This window comes from Podarcis erhardii, assembly GCF_964252035.2.
Source record: "Podarcis erhardii genome assembly, chromosome: 11".
Lineage (NCBI taxonomy): Eukaryota > Metazoa > Chordata > Lepidosauria > Squamata > Lacertidae > Podarcis > Podarcis erhardii.
Genome location: NC_138501.1, coordinates 555,749 through 572,308, shown reverse-complemented (window position 1 = coordinate 572,308; position 16,560 = coordinate 555,749). Strand labels below are relative to the sequence as shown.

The window sequence follows — 16,560 nt, the reverse complement described above, 5'->3', positions numbered from 1 at the left end:
AGCTTTTCCGGGTCATGGCCCGCGTGACTAAACTGCTTCTGACGGAAGCCAGAACGCACAGAAACACGGTTTACCTTCTTGCCATAGCAGTACCTGTTTATCTACTTGCACTGGTGTGCTTTCAAACGGCTAGGTTGGCAGGAAATGGGACAGAGCAATGGGAGCTCACCCCGCCGTGAAAATTCAAACCACCATCTTACAACTGGCTAGCCCAAGAGGCTTGGTGGTTTGGACCCCAGCACCACCCGAGTCCCATTCAGATGTAGCCCTACTGAGAACCTACTAGGGTCCATGTGAACACTTCTATGTAAGTAGCATAAGTATTAGCATTAAAGATAATGTTTAACGACACTACCTTGAGCCTAATAAGAAACCTCCCTCAAATCAATGTTAGCCAGTTACATAAATAAGTTTCTGGAAGGTAAACCATTGCATGTAATTACACAAAAACATCTTGTGATTCATTTCTAAGAACAGATATTTCTGTTTATACAGGTAATCTTTCAGAGTGTCTGATTTTATTACTTGTCCAAATAAGTGAACTGCATGACTTACCAAAAGAGAACTGCAGTTATTAAAATTACCCTTGCCAGAACAGCACATGGAAAATACCACTAAGTCTCAGGCATATTTGCATGTTTACATTTTATCTTATGGACAATTAGATGCATAGCTGCCAACTTTCAGATTTGAAAATAAGGGATCAGCAGCCTCGAAAATAAGGGATTAGCAGCCTCACCTGTCCCGGGGACAGTCTACGGGATATCTAACAATCCGGGATAGCAGTGGGAAGCAGCAGGAAACAGCGCTGGAATAAGGGAATTTCCCGCAAAAAAAAGGGAAGGTTGACAGCTATGACTAGATGCCAAACCAGAAAATAAAACTTTCCATGTGACTTTTCCCCTTGTTCAACATACTCTCAAAATAGAACACAATCTCTGCAAATGGTACAATTATTATTAAGAGATAGTGCAGAATGAAGAACCAAAAAATTTTGTATTCTGGCAGCAAATTCTGCTTGTTCCATGGATTTTATGGGCTTCTCTTGGTTCTCTCTGTCACCTCCCATAAGCATCACTGCACCATCAATATGGAAGCAAGTCTGAATACAGAGTTACTCAGCTAAAATTAATTGAGAATCTTTTGATGTATCCATTCCCATGGACCCACCAAGATGCAGATAGGAAAAGCACAGGAAACCCTTCATCCAAATTTTGTCGCTGCATCTTCCATATGTAAGCTGCTTACTGAGTCACAACATCCTGATGGTGGAGTCTGTTGTGGCTGATTTCATGATTGTGGCCATCACTGGGTTGTTAGCAGCCATAGAGGGCTCTGGAAATCACATTTTGTCTCTCCTGGACTTTTCAGAGCAATTTGAGAAATTTTCCAATTCCTTAAAATTTAGGCTATTTCTAAATGCAAGTTCAGAGTCTTCTGTTTATGTTAAACTGCAAAATTTAAAAGTCATTAAGAGAATGGGCCAAGTTTAATTTCCAGCTTTAAAAGTTTTCATCTCTGCCACATTAAACATTCCAGAGAGTAAATATTAGATTTGTTTATTTCTACAGGACAGTGTGCTAAACTGAGGGGCTCTCAGGCTGGATGCAAAATAACAACTTTATGTAAGTTGCTTCCCCAAAGGTGCATTTGCAGTCTATCAGTGCATTTTTTTAAAAAAATAAATCAAGTAATCCAAGATTACTAAGCCTTCTCATTGGCTGCTACTACCTGCACTTTGGATAAGTAACAACAAGCAACAGCAGCCATCAGAGAGGACAAGGAAAGGATCGGGGATGCGGTTTCCGTGATCTTCTCTAACAAGAAAAAGGAAGGCGAGTGGGCAACAAGCTTCCTCCTTGATGGGGAAGGGTAGGAAGGCCAAGGTAAGGTTGCGGCTTCTCCCCAGCTTGTGTGGCTGCTGCATCCAGGAATGAGATGTGTGCAGTGCAGCTGGCTGAGCGCTGAATGGGACACAGCTGTGGGAAACCTATATCAACTTCATTGGTGTCTAGCATAAAAGCAAGACTAGAAGGAGAGACTAGGGTGATTGTCAGCAGGTTCCAGGACCCTGTTTGTTGTGAGATTTTGAGGGGTGATCTGTGAGTTGGTTTGGGCCCTTGCTGACAGCTGCCATAGCTTGATGGAGTCCTGGGTGAGAGTCTGGAGTCAGAGAGGTTTTGAGTGGGGAGGTGTGTCAGAAGTGGAAGGAACCGGTATCAGTATATGTTTAATAGTAATTTGAATTAACATTTTTACTGTGTATTTTTGTAACATTTGTTGCTTTAGTTTGCATCACTTAACAGATATTTTTATATTTTAAGTGGTATAGAAAGGGTCTGCCTAAATTAATAAATGTGGCTGCTAGCCACAACTGGCAGGGAAGCTTCTGTAAATTTAACTCCATATTAAGATGACAACATGTGAACTAGCCCTAAAAGATCTTTGAGACTGCCCCACTCTTGAAATAAATCTTCTGCTTTGGTGTAGTTCATTGGGGGGGGGGCGGGATTAGAAGTGTCAACATTAGTGTTCTGTACCAGTGTACAATATTTCCGAAAAAGTTGCATGCAACAAAAACCTTTTTGTACGTTTTCTCCTCGTTTTGTTTTGTTTCATTTTGTTTTCCGGAAGGAGGATCTCCATTTTCAGATATAGACTGCATCTGAAAAGTTTTAAAAAAATTATCTAAGGATTTGAATACAAGTTGTATATAATAGTCAAATAATAAAGCAGTAAACATAAAATAAGAACAGCATCAGATCAACACTGGAGTAGAAGTCAGTCAAATGTCAGAAAAAGAGAGGGAGTATACAGCCTAAAAGCCAGATCAAATGCCATTAAAAGCAGAAAAAGAACACAAAGGACATTGCGGCACCTAAAAGATAATAATAAAAGGTGCCTTGGACTGACAGACCACTCATTAGCTGGGTCCTGGTTCACACATCTAATTAAACCGTATTTTAAAATGAACTATGAATTAATGTGCCTGCTTTTCAACAGTTCCTATGGAGCTCCTCTCCAACTTGCTGCCCTGTTGCAGATGAAGCAAGCCACAGCCTGGCTTGTCATGCCATCCAAACTTGAACTCGTAGTTTATTTTACTCTAAGCAAACCACTAGCAGTAAGCCAAGAACAATCGGTGGTTATCCTTCATGGGTTCTTTGGAGAGAAACAAACCACGAGGCCAGGTTTGGATGACATGACAATGGCTTGCTTCATCTGCAGCACAGCAACAGCAGCAGGAGAGGAACGCCATAGGGACTTTTGAACAGCATATAACAGTGTTTGTTTGTTTTAAACAATGGTTTAATGCAGTGGTGGGGAACCTCCAATGCTTGGGCCTAATAAAGACTGCCAGACAGTTTGAGATTAAACTGCCCACCTTTCCTTGGCACAGCCAAGTTCAAAAAGGAATTCCAAGTTGCAGCTGTAGCTTGAAGTTTCATTCACCTGATGTAATATGCTGCAAGGTGGACAGACCCCCTCACAGAGGCCTACCTTGGGTTCATGTGACAGTCAAACTGGACCAGTAATGCTTGTCTTTTATGGTCATAGCTTTAGTTTTAGTCCTCAATGTAAATAGAGGGTGGTGGTAGAAGAACTTCACCACAGACGGCAGCCTCCTCTGAATACCAGCTGCTGAGACTCACAAGTGTGTGTGTTGGGAGGCGGAGTGCTCTTACACTCAGGTCCTGCTTCTGGGCTTCCCGTCGACATTTGGTTGCCACTGTGAGAACAGGTTTCTGGACTAGATGGGTCTTTTGCCTGATGCAGAAGGGTTCCTCTTAACAATCTTCTTACTATAGAAGTTACCAGGAAATATATGCTTCTGATTTTAGAGTTTTGATTCAACATTTTTGACACCCGAAAGACCTATGATGAGCTGAATTACTACAAACATAAAGCAGCAGGGTACTTCAAAACTGTCCTTGGACCGCAGCACCACAAGTCTCTCTTTTGCTTTCTCCAGCCTATGCCTGAATATACCACCTACACCAGAAGAAACAGTCTTATAAACTCTGTTAGATTAATACTGTTATTACAAGGAACCTACCTTTCCTAGCTATGTTGCAAATAATCTGGACTTTAGAGAGACAACCAGCCCATTCATGGATGCTGTCAGTTTTTCCAAGACCCTGTTAAAGCAAAACATAGTTACTTATTTATTCATTTACAGAGTTTATATGCTGCCCAATTAACCATATAAATTATATTATACCTTACATGTGCACACCTAGTTGCAGTGAGCCAATCACAAGTTCCTCATTTCTATGCTCAAATACAGCCTTTGTCCTAAATACAATGTCAAAGTCTCAATGACCTCCTAATTATAAAACATTCTCAGAAGGTGGTAAATGCACAAAATAAAATACTGTGCCTGTCTTGAAGAAAGGAGAATGGAGATGACTGGGAAAGGGGCAACGAATCTGAATGGACCTGATTATAAACAGGGTTAGAACTCTTCCCTAGGGGGCAATCCTTTTACTTCTGCTTCCCATGAATTATTCAAATTCATGCACATAACTGAATTTATTATGTTTAAGTAGGAGGCTGCTGAACAAGTAGCAAATAAAATGAAGGTAGTTCTTTTGGTCTGAAAGAAAGACTCCATAATTGGAAGTACCTTTATTAGGACCAACCAAAATGTTACAAAATTGTAGTAAGCTTTCCAGTCTATTGGGCAACTGTTACACTGAGGTGTTTTGGTGGGAGGGGTGAAGAAGATGTGTAAAAGTATAACACAATGTTCACAAAGACCATGCTCAAAGCATGGAAAGAAGAAGTAGGCAAACTGTCCCCAACCCCATTCCCACTAATCCCCCTGGCACACCACCCTTTATTCCAACACGTAGCTCAAAATCTCCAGATAAAAACCTGGCAAGCCAAAGGCTTATAATGCCTAGCAGACTTCTACAAAAATAAGAAACCCATATCAACACAAGAAATACAAGACAAACTAGGGGACACCCAAATGCCCTGGGTAACACACCACCAATACATGCCCTCTTAAACGACCCAGTAGTAAAATCAGCAGCAACTAGGCCCTTGACAACCTTTGAAAACCTCCTCCGGATGGTATCCACAATATACAAAATACTGCTCCAAAATCCCACAAACCCCCTCAATGTAATAAAAAAACAATGGGAGGACGATGTAGGCTATGAGATTAACCCCACCTAGTAGACCAGAATGGGGTCCAAACCTCCCTTTAAATCCATATCAGAGAAAAGAACTTACTCTGAAACTCACAGGTGGTACCTAACAGCACAGAAAATAATGCTAATATGTCTAGGAACCTCACCAAAATGCTGGAGAGGATGCACCTCCACAGGCACATACCTCCACATGTGGTGGGAATGTCCTAAAATCCAACCCTTTTGGACAACAATCATACAAGAAATATGCAAAATAATTAAGCAAGTATTAGAAGTCACCCCAGAACTGGCCCTACTAAACATCTTCCAAGATAATAATGCCCACTCACACCACAAAGAGCTCATAACCCACCTACTCCCAGCAGCCAGAAACATCATAGCCAGACACTGGAGAGACTTGTCAGGAGGAAGCATGGACCAAAGGTATCAAATAGTATGGGAAACAGCCTTATTAGAAAAACTATAAACTGAAACTGACAAATAGAAGAAGACGCCTTCACCCTGGTATGGTTCCACTTTATCACATACACAGTCCAACAAGACAACAACAACAAGAATCCGCCGACAGCATATGAATCAATCTGGCTAGCCTGATTCAAAAATGCACACTCACAAAAATAAATCTCACTACAACCAACCAAAGACAACCAACCACACCCTAGGCCACCCCAACCTCTCTCACCGCCAAGGAAATACAACAAGTGAATAGTTAGAGAACCCATACAAGTGACGCCGACACAACACCCTCCCCCCAAGTAGAATAGAAGCATAACCACCCAACCCCACTCACCATTCCCCCTTCCCCTCTTCCTCACCTCTCCTCTTCTTCTTCTTCTTCCTAATTGTTTGAACCAATTCATGAACCAAGAACTTATACATTGATCACTAATAATGAAACGTATGTTGTAGATATTTTTTTCACATTATGCTATTTTTGTGATATACAAATGACATGAGAAAATCTGGCATGCTTATTTATATAACATTATTCTTATTTATAGATAAAGGGTAAAGGGACCCCTGTCCATTAGGTCCAGTCGTGACCGACTCTGGGGTTGGGGCGCTCATCTCGCTTTATTGGCAGAGGGAGCCGGTATACAGCTTCCAGGTCACGTGGCCAGCATGACTAAGCCGCTTCTGGCGAACCAGAGCAGTGCACAGAAACACCGTTTACCTTCCCACCGGAGCGGTACCTATTTATCTACTTGTACTTTGACATGCTTTCGGACTGCTAGGTTGGCAGGAGCAGGGACCGAACAACGGGAGCTCACCCCATCGCAGGGATTCGAACCGCCGATCTTCTGATCGGCAAGTCCTAGGCTCTGTGGTTTAACCCACAGTGCCACCCGTGTCTTGTTTATAAAACCCACCAAAACACTCACAAAAAAACCACACTAATCCACCACTATCCTGAGATACAACCAGCAGCTTCAAAATTTTCCTCCAATAATAGCAAAACATTCATGCTCAATGTGAAAGAGAGGCTAGGTTGTGCTCAATATATCTGGAAATTTTATTCAACAACATTTTTATCCATATGAACATTGCCCTGTAAAATTGCCAAGGTTAGGTAGACATATGGTGAACTCCTGACTTGAAGAACAATTGACCATGCAAGAAGCTCAACCATATAAGAACACGGTTCTGTTAATTGAACTGTCTTGAATGTTGAGATGGGATAGAAATTTGGCTCAGTTTGCATTTAAATATGAAGTTCTCTTATTCACACTTTCCAAAACAATACTGAAAAAACACAGCCATCTTTCAAAATTCACACTTTTCGAAATTTGCAATGCAGTTCTCTAGCCAAGTAATGTGTACGAAAATGCATGCATACAAATGCATATACAAGTCAAAATAACATACCATGATGCATTATATTAACGGAAATTGTGTATGCTAGGAGAAATTTGAACTGAAATGCTGATGAATTTTCATGAGAAAAGAAATTCACAAACTAATATGGAAATGTGGACAACTGAACTTAAAATGAAAAGTAACAGTAAAGTGAGAAATAGAAAGAGAAATGGATAGATTCAGCCACCCCTACTTGCATGTCTGAAACTTTCCATCTCTTCAGTAGACCTGGACAAAGTTTTAGCAGGATGCAGAAGTGTTCTTATGCAAATTAGTTTAGGCATCCCACTATGCTGTTATTCTTGGGAAAGTATCAGTATGTTCTCTGACAGGGCTGGAAGACTGCCAGTCCTCCTCAAGTTCAACATTTGCTTGGTAGGCATTTTTTACTAACTCAGTTTCTTTAAATATTTCTGCTGCCCAGTGAGTGTGTCACATTCCTGCACAGTTACAGAAGAGATTCTGCAACTAAAATGCACAGCCACCAATTCTTGCCACTTTGGTGCAGCCCTCCTTTGAGTCTAACAAAAGGGAAACTCCTGGAGTGTCACAGTTTTTGATCTCTGCCTCCTAACCACCTATCTAGCTGAGATTAAAGAAATGCCGGGGGAAATGTGTTTCCCCCCCAAACATGGAGGCCCAGAATAAGAGCCTCATGTTCAGTAAACATGGCAGACATCTAATAGAGGTCTAAATTGAAACTCTTTCCTGTTAGGCTCTCTCCAAAGAAACAGGGCGCTACTAGAAAAGACTGTCCCAGCATGAAGTTTTGGATGCATTCTATTCATTCCAGGAGTTACAGGAATAGTTTTGATTGCTCAGATGCTGCACCCATCTGCAGTCAGATCCCCTCTGGTATAATAGGCTACTAATAAACCAGAAAGAGCACAGTTCCTGGTTTCACACATGCAAGTAGCAAGGGCCCACTCAGCCTTTATAAATCTACACCACATGAGGGGTGAAACTCATATTTCCTCAAATCTCAAAACGAACAAACACGGTTTTGCATACTCCAGCTCATGAGGACCTGAAAAACAGAGAACACTATCAACTGCAAAGGAATGCCAGTTATAATTATGACAAACGTAATACTGATTACAACCAGTAAAATGCCTCTGCAGCATAAAATCTGCAAATCACATTTTCTCAAGCACAACTGTGTACCCAGAAGAGCTTGCTACAGCTTTAATAGCAGTGTTCAATAAGAAAACCCTTAAGTATTTCCTTATAGCATTATCTGGTCTATGTAATAGCAATAACTGCATAGCAGAAATGTGAATTATTTAAAGTGAATTTTAATGATACTAAAGTCATGGAAACTATAGCTTATTATTAACAAACTCAAAATCATAGTACAGCTAAATCATTTCCCCCCCAGGAAATGGTCTGCTAGCCTCAATTTCTATGATGGGCAAATGTGCTAAAAATATCAAATATCTTTTACAGCTCACATACTGAATCTCTCTAGATAATTCTCAAAGCTACACAGACAAGTGTAAAGGATAGCAAGATAAAACTGAGTAACCTCAGGCTTCAAGTTCAGAATCACTAACACAAACTGAGTTCTGAAAGGTCAGATACATGTTGAAATTCACAAGAATGGCTGAGGGCAGGAATGGCCAGCTGGCAGCCTCAGAGCCGCCTGAGAACTCCAGCGGCCCTTTTGCACCTCTGGAAAGATGAAGAAGCAGCCTGACTAAAAGGCAAACAGAACTTCGAAGCACATGACAAAAGTGATCATTTGCTACAAAACAAAGGTAAGACAAAACAAAATGCCCTGTCCCAAAGGAGCAGCCAATCCACATCAAATGGGAAATTAATTATCCTCTCCTCTGTAACACCAGTCCTGTCATATCCAGAACCCACAGCATCCAGGCTTCTGGAAACAACACAGTAATGGAGGCTGCAATCCTATGCACACACTGGGAGTAAAGGTCACTTAACTGAGCTCTGAGCTTTTTCTGCAAATGCACCACTTACCATGTTTTGTAGGGGTTAAAACATCCCCCTCCTTAAAATGAAATGAGGCAAAGAGCAAGCTGACAGTAGCCTGACCTGCAAAAATTAGCAGATGATTATATTAGCTCCATGTTATGAAAACTCACACCTGCTTATTTCTGCAGATCAAGCTGTTTGTTTAAAAGGCTGGGTTGGGTACAGGCATTGCAACCACGAGGAGAAGGAAAGGTCTGTCCCATCACAAGAGTATCATATACTATGATTTATATGGTCAGAATCTAAGTTAATGAAACAGGGAAGGACAAAAGATATTTGTGCTTTGTTTTTTTTTTTACAAGGACAGCTGCAAACATCACTACAAATACTGTAAGTACATATACGTCATTCCATTTGCTAACTAGAAGAAATTTATATACAAAAGATCCACAACATTTTCAGCACCTTGTTAAGTTTTATATCCTTCTTCATGCATTTCAGTTGCTAAATAAGTACATAAAAGAAAGTAACTTGAAAATGATGGCTTTGCTGGGTTTTAGGGCTGTCACCTAGTAAAAGAAATATCAATCATATGGTTTTCATTAGTCAGTTAATTCAGCTAGGTATCTGCATATTTTAAAAAATAGCTCTGAAGGAAAAATAGCATTATTTTCAGTGATCCATAACCAGAAGTAGCAATGGAAGGTGCAAGCCACCTCTGACTTTGTTTGTTTGTTTAATTTGTATCTGAAGTGGTCATCAGAGAGTAGTGCAGAATCAAGAATGGTCTGCCTGACATAATGCTGGCAAGTGCCTACGTTGTTAAGACTATATAACCCAATGCTGGCTATGTTCCCATTCCAAGCAAGGGCAATTTTCTTGTCTTTCCTCTGAACCAGCTTTGTGTCATCAACATAGAACAAAATATGACAGCGACAAAGCCAATTCAGAGCGACAGTGGAAACAATGCCATCACTCTGAGTTGGATTTGCAATATATTTATGCTCACTACATGATCCCCAATTATTAGAGATCACATTCCCAGTAATCTATGTGTGAACAGACAAATGTAACAATTGATTAATGTGGGGGAAGCTTCACTACTCCATATATTCCTCACTCTTTAGCACATATGCATGACAGAAACGTCACACCAAACTATTGTTTAAAAAGGTAACTAAGCAAACCCATGGTAGAAAATCTTTCTCCTTGGTAAGCTTGATCTGTACTGGGCTAGGGAAAATGTAATATAAACATGGGAGTGTCTGGGAAAGAATATTTTGTGCCTTCAACCTTGCTGCATAAAAATTGTGTGCCTGTGCAGCCCTGGAAATTTGCTTCTAGCAACCACAATTACCATAAACAGATTAAAATAAACTTATTAGATTTTGATTACACAAGGTAAAATAAATTTATTTTCAGAAACAAATATATATGTATCTGCAGAGGACTGATACCTCTCAGAAAGGATCGACAAGCAATCAGTTTCCAGAGAACACTGTGGCCAATTTATTTTGGATAAATGAATGGTGTTTCTTATATCCAAGTAAGAACTTGTCTGAATACAGAAGCCTCTGAAAAGGATGTTGCCTCTCCCAATGGAAATAAAACATACTGAAAGGAATAATACATACTGAACCAATTCTGTACATATACAGCTCTACAAGATTATGCAAAATGTAAACATTGAATACAAATATTGCTTTTTTTCTTCACATACATGAATTTGTGTTCATGAAATTAAAAAATAAATAAATACAAAGGTACAGTCATAAGCTAAGAACTGCTGTGCATTCACCATAAATCTAAATTAAGAAGAAAACATTAAATTGAATAAGACCTGATCCTTTGTTACGAACAGGACGTTCTGAGCACTTAAGGGGATTTCAAGAAACATAAGTCCCACCCTTACCAGCCTCAAAAAAGAAGCAATAGTTAATCTTTGTATAACCTTTCAGTTTTAGCTCATCATTCAAGAGCTGGAGATAGAAGAATTGGCAGGATCCAAACAACTGCTTACCTCCAGCTGCAACCCCCAACCCACTCCTGCCACTGGAACAGCATTTCAGAGACACCCCCTCAGCTCTTTTTGCTTGCGGGGGGCGGGGAGAGAGAACAGTGGAAGTATGAAATCCTGTTCCATAAGTGGAATGTTCCTTGCAGTTATTCTGTATAGCTATGGTTTCTCACAGTGTGCATGTTCATTGACTACAGTGGGATAATATGGGGGGGGGGGTCACAATGCCTCTATTGTGTCACCTACAATTCTGACCTGTCTCTGGCCAAGTTCCTTTTGACTAATAGAATAAAATATGTTTGTATTTCTGTTATGTCTGCTTCACAATGGGTATGATCAGTACAGCTGTTTGAGTATTTTCAAAGATGCAGCCAACTTTGGAATGTTCTTTTGCTACAAAGAGCCAGACATAATAAGATTTGTGATTGTAGAAGGGTGTGGGAGGAAGACTAATTAGACAGGACCCTCTCTAGCCATGGGTTTAAAAGAAATAGACTAATCACCAGAACATCTCTTGTCTATAAACAATCACAGTGTGAGGCCCGTCCAGAAGAAAGTACCAGCAAATCAAAGACAATGAAAGGGGAAACAGCACTGCCATCCAGATGTTGCCATGGCTTTTTTAAAAATTACATTTTATTAAGGTGATTTCAGTTAAAAGAAAAAAAGTGATACAGGAGAAAAGAAGAAAAAGTGAGAGGGACAACAACAACAACAACAACAACAACACATATAAAAGCAAAAATGTTCCCATGGCTTAAGATTTTCGTTAGAATCTAACAGCACGAGGAGGTTTGTCTTTATGCGCGAGATTCAGTATAGCCTGACTGAGTGTCTGCTCACACAAGGCAGCCTCCACCTGAGCAATAGAGCTTTTACTTTCTCTCCTTTCCCCCCAGTCCCCCACACCCCCAAAATCTGCTCAGTAGGACGGGGGCATTGAAGGGGCAGTTGCACAGGTGGATTTTCTCTGCACAAGCAGGACATCACTATCACCCATTGTATTTTGTTAATTATGAAGATACTAAAAAGCACAAGATGCAGAAGTAAATCTATGTAATGTTTCAGAATACTACAAAGAACACACAGTACTTTTAAACTGTGGCAGAAGAATAAAACTCTGCTGTTTTAGCTATCATGCAAATTTGCTTCATATGATGTCGCAAAGTGACCCAATGGAGCACAGAAAGAGCTGAGCATACCTTCCATCCCTGCATGTTCCTTGCAGTCACAGAAAGACCTGCCCACACAGCTAGCCTAATTCTACTCTTCAAGAGCAGGAGGCTAGCCTGTTTGTCAAGCACATGGAAACAGAAGAGACCACATCTTTGCCACTCCATGGCTTCATTTTAAGGGCTTAGTTATTTTCTTGACCTGTAACAGGGGTTTTAGTTAGTGTAGGCGACTGGCACAGTGCAACCTGAAAATCTGATTGTAGCTTTTAAGCAGCTAAACTTGGGAACAAGCAACTCTATTCTGTTCTGGGAATTCAACAAAATTCATTGGAAATGTTATTTGAGACTCTTGACAAAAATATAGTAGTAAAGTGTAAAACTGAGAATTACAATGGGTTCTCTCTTCAGTTATCTCTGAAACTCCAATAGTACTAGAACAAACCTGTTTATTCATGACAAAACAAATTCCTTCCAGTAGCACCTTAAAGACCAACTAAGTCAGTTCTTGGTATGAGCTTTCGTGTGCATGCACACTTCTTCAGATACACTGTTTATTCATGCTTATTGTTTGAACATGTTAAGGTGGTCTATAATATCTTGCATGAGAGCAAACCTTCTATCTTAAGCAATCTTACTAGAAAATGAGTGTCACTGAATGCATTACATATTTCCAATTAAATATACTTAGTCAAGGCTGTAAAAGCAGGACCAAAATTAATGAAGTTCATACCCAGAAACTAAGCAATATTTTCACTGTATGTCCCCTTTTTATGGAGGAATCAAGTCCATTCAGCTATTTATCTGCACACTGTGGGAGAAACTGAGGGGCAAATGGGATACTGGCTTATCTTAAAAAAGTGAACCAAAACCTGCCCTTCTCCCCCACTCTTCTTTCAATGTGAGGGTAATTACAAAATCACAAATGCAAACATGTAGTGTGGATGCATGCTTGCATCCTGCAGGATAGGTAACTTAGATTAGACACAGTAAGCAAATCCTCCAGCAGTAGTGGTACCTCCAACATCTGCTAACATCAGCTTTGGATATTTAGCCTTCTGCTCCTGAAAATGGAAGTATGCTATTAATCCAGGTAAGATCCTTCTGAATTTGCCTAGACTGGTAATGGAAAAATTCACCCTTATTTAATCAGGTACAACTTAGCACAGCATGAAGCAGCTCAGATATCTTTTCTTCTGTTTGTTTTTCACATGATGGTGAAATGCATTAATGTTACCACTTCCTCATGAATATGCTGAGTGGTGAGTGCAAGCAGCGGCTGCAATCAGAATGGTTCCTATCTGCATCTGAATATGCCCACAGGAACCATTCTGATTCTGAACCATTCTGGCTCACGCTCTACAAATGCAGTAGAGAACCAAGTAAGCACCTGGAGATTTCGTTAAAGCTTTCACCATAGGATGAAGAGCAGTTTGTCTTCCCAAAGTCATGGAGAACATTCAGTTGGGTGGTTTTTAAAAACTACTAAAGGGTGTTCATATGCTCAACAGCTGGCTGAAGACAACATGGTTAAGGAAGGGTGCCAAGTCACTGTTAAAACCAGGTCAAGGATCAAGGTTCGTAAACCACAAACATGTCTTCAGACTGTGGTTTGTTGGCAGTAAACAAACCATAGTTGAGCTGTTGGGCAGGGTTTCATACAATCAATCATATAAACCATCATTCAAATAAACCATGGTTTAGAGTTACATGCAAACTAAGCCACCATCTTCATAATTGTAAAATGGAACATATAACAAATAATTCAATAAAAAGTTTAGTCTAATAAGGGACAATCATTTTCTAATATCTGTTCACTGACAACCTACTTTCAGAAGCACGTGCTAAGATAGTTTACAGCTAGTGCTAAAGTAATCTTTGAGGAAAACTGTTGAAATAATGATACCTTTGAAGTCTATTTATAGGTAACTTGTGCCTCATGCTATTTTGCATTTATTTGTGCTCATTTAAAAACATGCAAGATACTTAGATAAATTAACTAATAACCCATGTACATACATTTCACTGTACAGTATACCTAATTTGCTGATAAATGGTAATCATCTTTTGCTTGTTTCACTATTTCTAACAAATATGATTGAAACTGGGGAAGAATTTTAATTTCTACATGATATAAAGCATTTAGGCAGTTGTCACATAAGACATTCTCTGTCATTATTAATCTTCCACAAGTTGACCAATGTAACATTAAAGGTAAAGGTACTCCTGACCATTAGGTCCAGTCCCAGATTACTCTGGGGTTGCGCGCTCATCTCGCTCTATAGGCTGAGGGAGCTGGCGTTTGTCTGCAGACAGCTTCTGGGTCATGTGGCCAGCATGACTAAGCCGCTTCTGGCGAACCAGAGCAGCGCACGGAAACGCCATTTACCTTCCTGCCAGAGCAGTACCTATTTTTCTACTTGCACTTTGATGTGCTTTCGAACTGCTTGGTTGGCAGGAGCTGGGACTGAACAACGGGGTACCTGTCGCGGGGATTCAAACCGCCGACCTTCTGATCGGCAAGCCCTAGGCTCTGTGGTTTAGACCACAGCGCCACCCGCGTCCCTATGTAACACTAAGTAACTCTATTTAAGCTGCAATTCTGCATACACTTACTTGAGAACAAATCTCATTCAACACATACTTTTGATGCAAGATCAAGCAGTTTCTGAAAACAATTTTTTTTTGTAAAAGAATAATCTTTTCAGGGCTTGCTTGAGCAAAAGATTAGCTGTGCTGATTATTTTCGAACAGCAATGCTCAGAGGGACCATCTAGTTTCTCTCTTACAAAAGGTGAGAACAGCAAGGTTTTACACCGCACCTGCCCTCATTGCTGAAAACAATTTATATGAACTGATAAGCTATGTTTAGCTTAATGATAAACAACTGATACACACTTAGAACATTTTCAAGTTCTTAATTCCCTGGCTACAGCAAGAGGACACCGCATAATCAGCAAGGCAACAAGGCTTTTTCAGATAAGGTTTTTTTCTGCCAAGGTTCAACATACTGCAAGGCGATGGGGAGGGTGCTGTGCATTATCTCTCAAAGATCCTCCCCCTACAATCCTGTAAACCTGGTTATAAAGAAAGATTGCTAGAGTGGGTCAAACCAGTTGGGCAAGTTTTGCCTGCTAGGATTGGTGCTGATGGGCCTGAATGCCTAATTTTTGTAAAGCTAAGAAAATGGCCAAAAATGGCATGGGACATGCCTGCCATTTAAAGAGGAAAGGAAGAAATAAAATTTTAGTTTTAGAAATGGTGTTGGGAGGTAGAGAAGGAAGGGGATCTGAAAAAATAGGAAACTCTATTCAATATTTAGCAGATGCATTCATTTTGTTCAAGTGTACCGAAACAACTTTCTTATTCTTAATAAAATCCAGTATTTTAAAAAAATCACAAGGTGACTTGCTTTTGCGTCAGTATTCTCATGAAACTACAAACACTAAAAATACTTCCATTATTCATTGTCCTGGTATCTGCAAACATGATCTAGAAACACTAGTTATAGCTTTGTCAGAAACAAGTTATAAAACAGCAACATAAAGAGCACAGCATACAATTCCCACATGTATTTAATATCTAATGAAAACTGTCACTAGCAAAGCTCTCAATTCAAACTTGTTAAAACTGGTAGTAGATTTATACTCCAGCAGGACTCTGCAATAGCTGCTTCTACCATAAAGCACCACTGAAGATATCAACACTACAAATTTAAGGGAGAACTGCCTAGTGTGAAGTCAACTGACTATTTCAATTAAACAATTAGATATTGTTTGTAGTAAGATTTGTTTCATTCCATGGGTACAGTTCACACTATAGACAGCAAGACTTCCTAACAGGAACAACGCTACACAACTCAAATGCTACCTAGAAAGTCTTACAATTAAAATGTGAACTTTTTATATTTAAAATCTATCTATCCACTGCAAAATGACACCCAGATTTAAGCTACAACTATCTAGTTCTTATGTCAGCTTTAACTGTCCTGCCTAGAGTGCTCTGATGGTGTTTCCTGCTTGGCAGGGGGTTGGACTCGATGGCCCTTGTGGTCTCTTCCAACTCCATGATTCTATGATTCTATGAAAATCTTTTGCTGTAACAAACCACTTATGACACCCAATTGCCACACAAGTACAGAAATTTGTAGAAGCTCAAAGTTCAGCCCCTACGATATACAGTGGTGCCTCGCAAGACGAAAAGAATCCGTTCCGCGAGTCTCTTCGTCTAGCGGTTTTTTCGTCTTGCGAAGCAACCCTATTAGCGGCTTAGCGGCTTAGCGGCTATTAGCGGCTTAGAAAAAGGGGGGAGCGAAAAAAATCGCAAGACTCGCAAGACGTTTTCGTCTTGCGAAGCAAGCCCATAGGGAAATTCATCTTGCAAAGCACCTCGAAAAACGGAAAACCCTTTCGTCTAGCGG

At 40.2% G+C, this 16,560-nt stretch overlaps 1 protein-coding gene across 5 annotated transcripts in view; it reads right to left on the bottom strand.

Moving 5' to 3' along the window:
- PIP5K1B (phosphatidylinositol-4-phosphate 5-kinase type 1 beta) overlaps positions 1-16,560 on the bottom strand; it is a gene marked incomplete at its 3' end in the record, with an annotated part of 90,121 nt that overhangs the window by 70,169 nt on the left and 3,392 nt on the right. For 4 of the 5 annotated variants that reach the window (XM_081881007.1, XM_081881009.1, XM_081881005.1 and 1 more), the window contains exons 2-3: positions 4,058-4,139; positions 2,582-2,665 (exon numbers count right to left, since the gene is read on the bottom strand). In XM_081881007.1, the coding sequence (XP_081737133.1) occupies positions 2,582-2,665 (84 nt within the window). In that variant the 5' untranslated portion in view covers positions 4,058-4,139. The remainder of the gene's footprint in view (positions 1-2,581; positions 2,666-4,057; positions 4,140-16,560) is intronic. The other variant, XM_081881008.1, reaches the window with a different exon arrangement.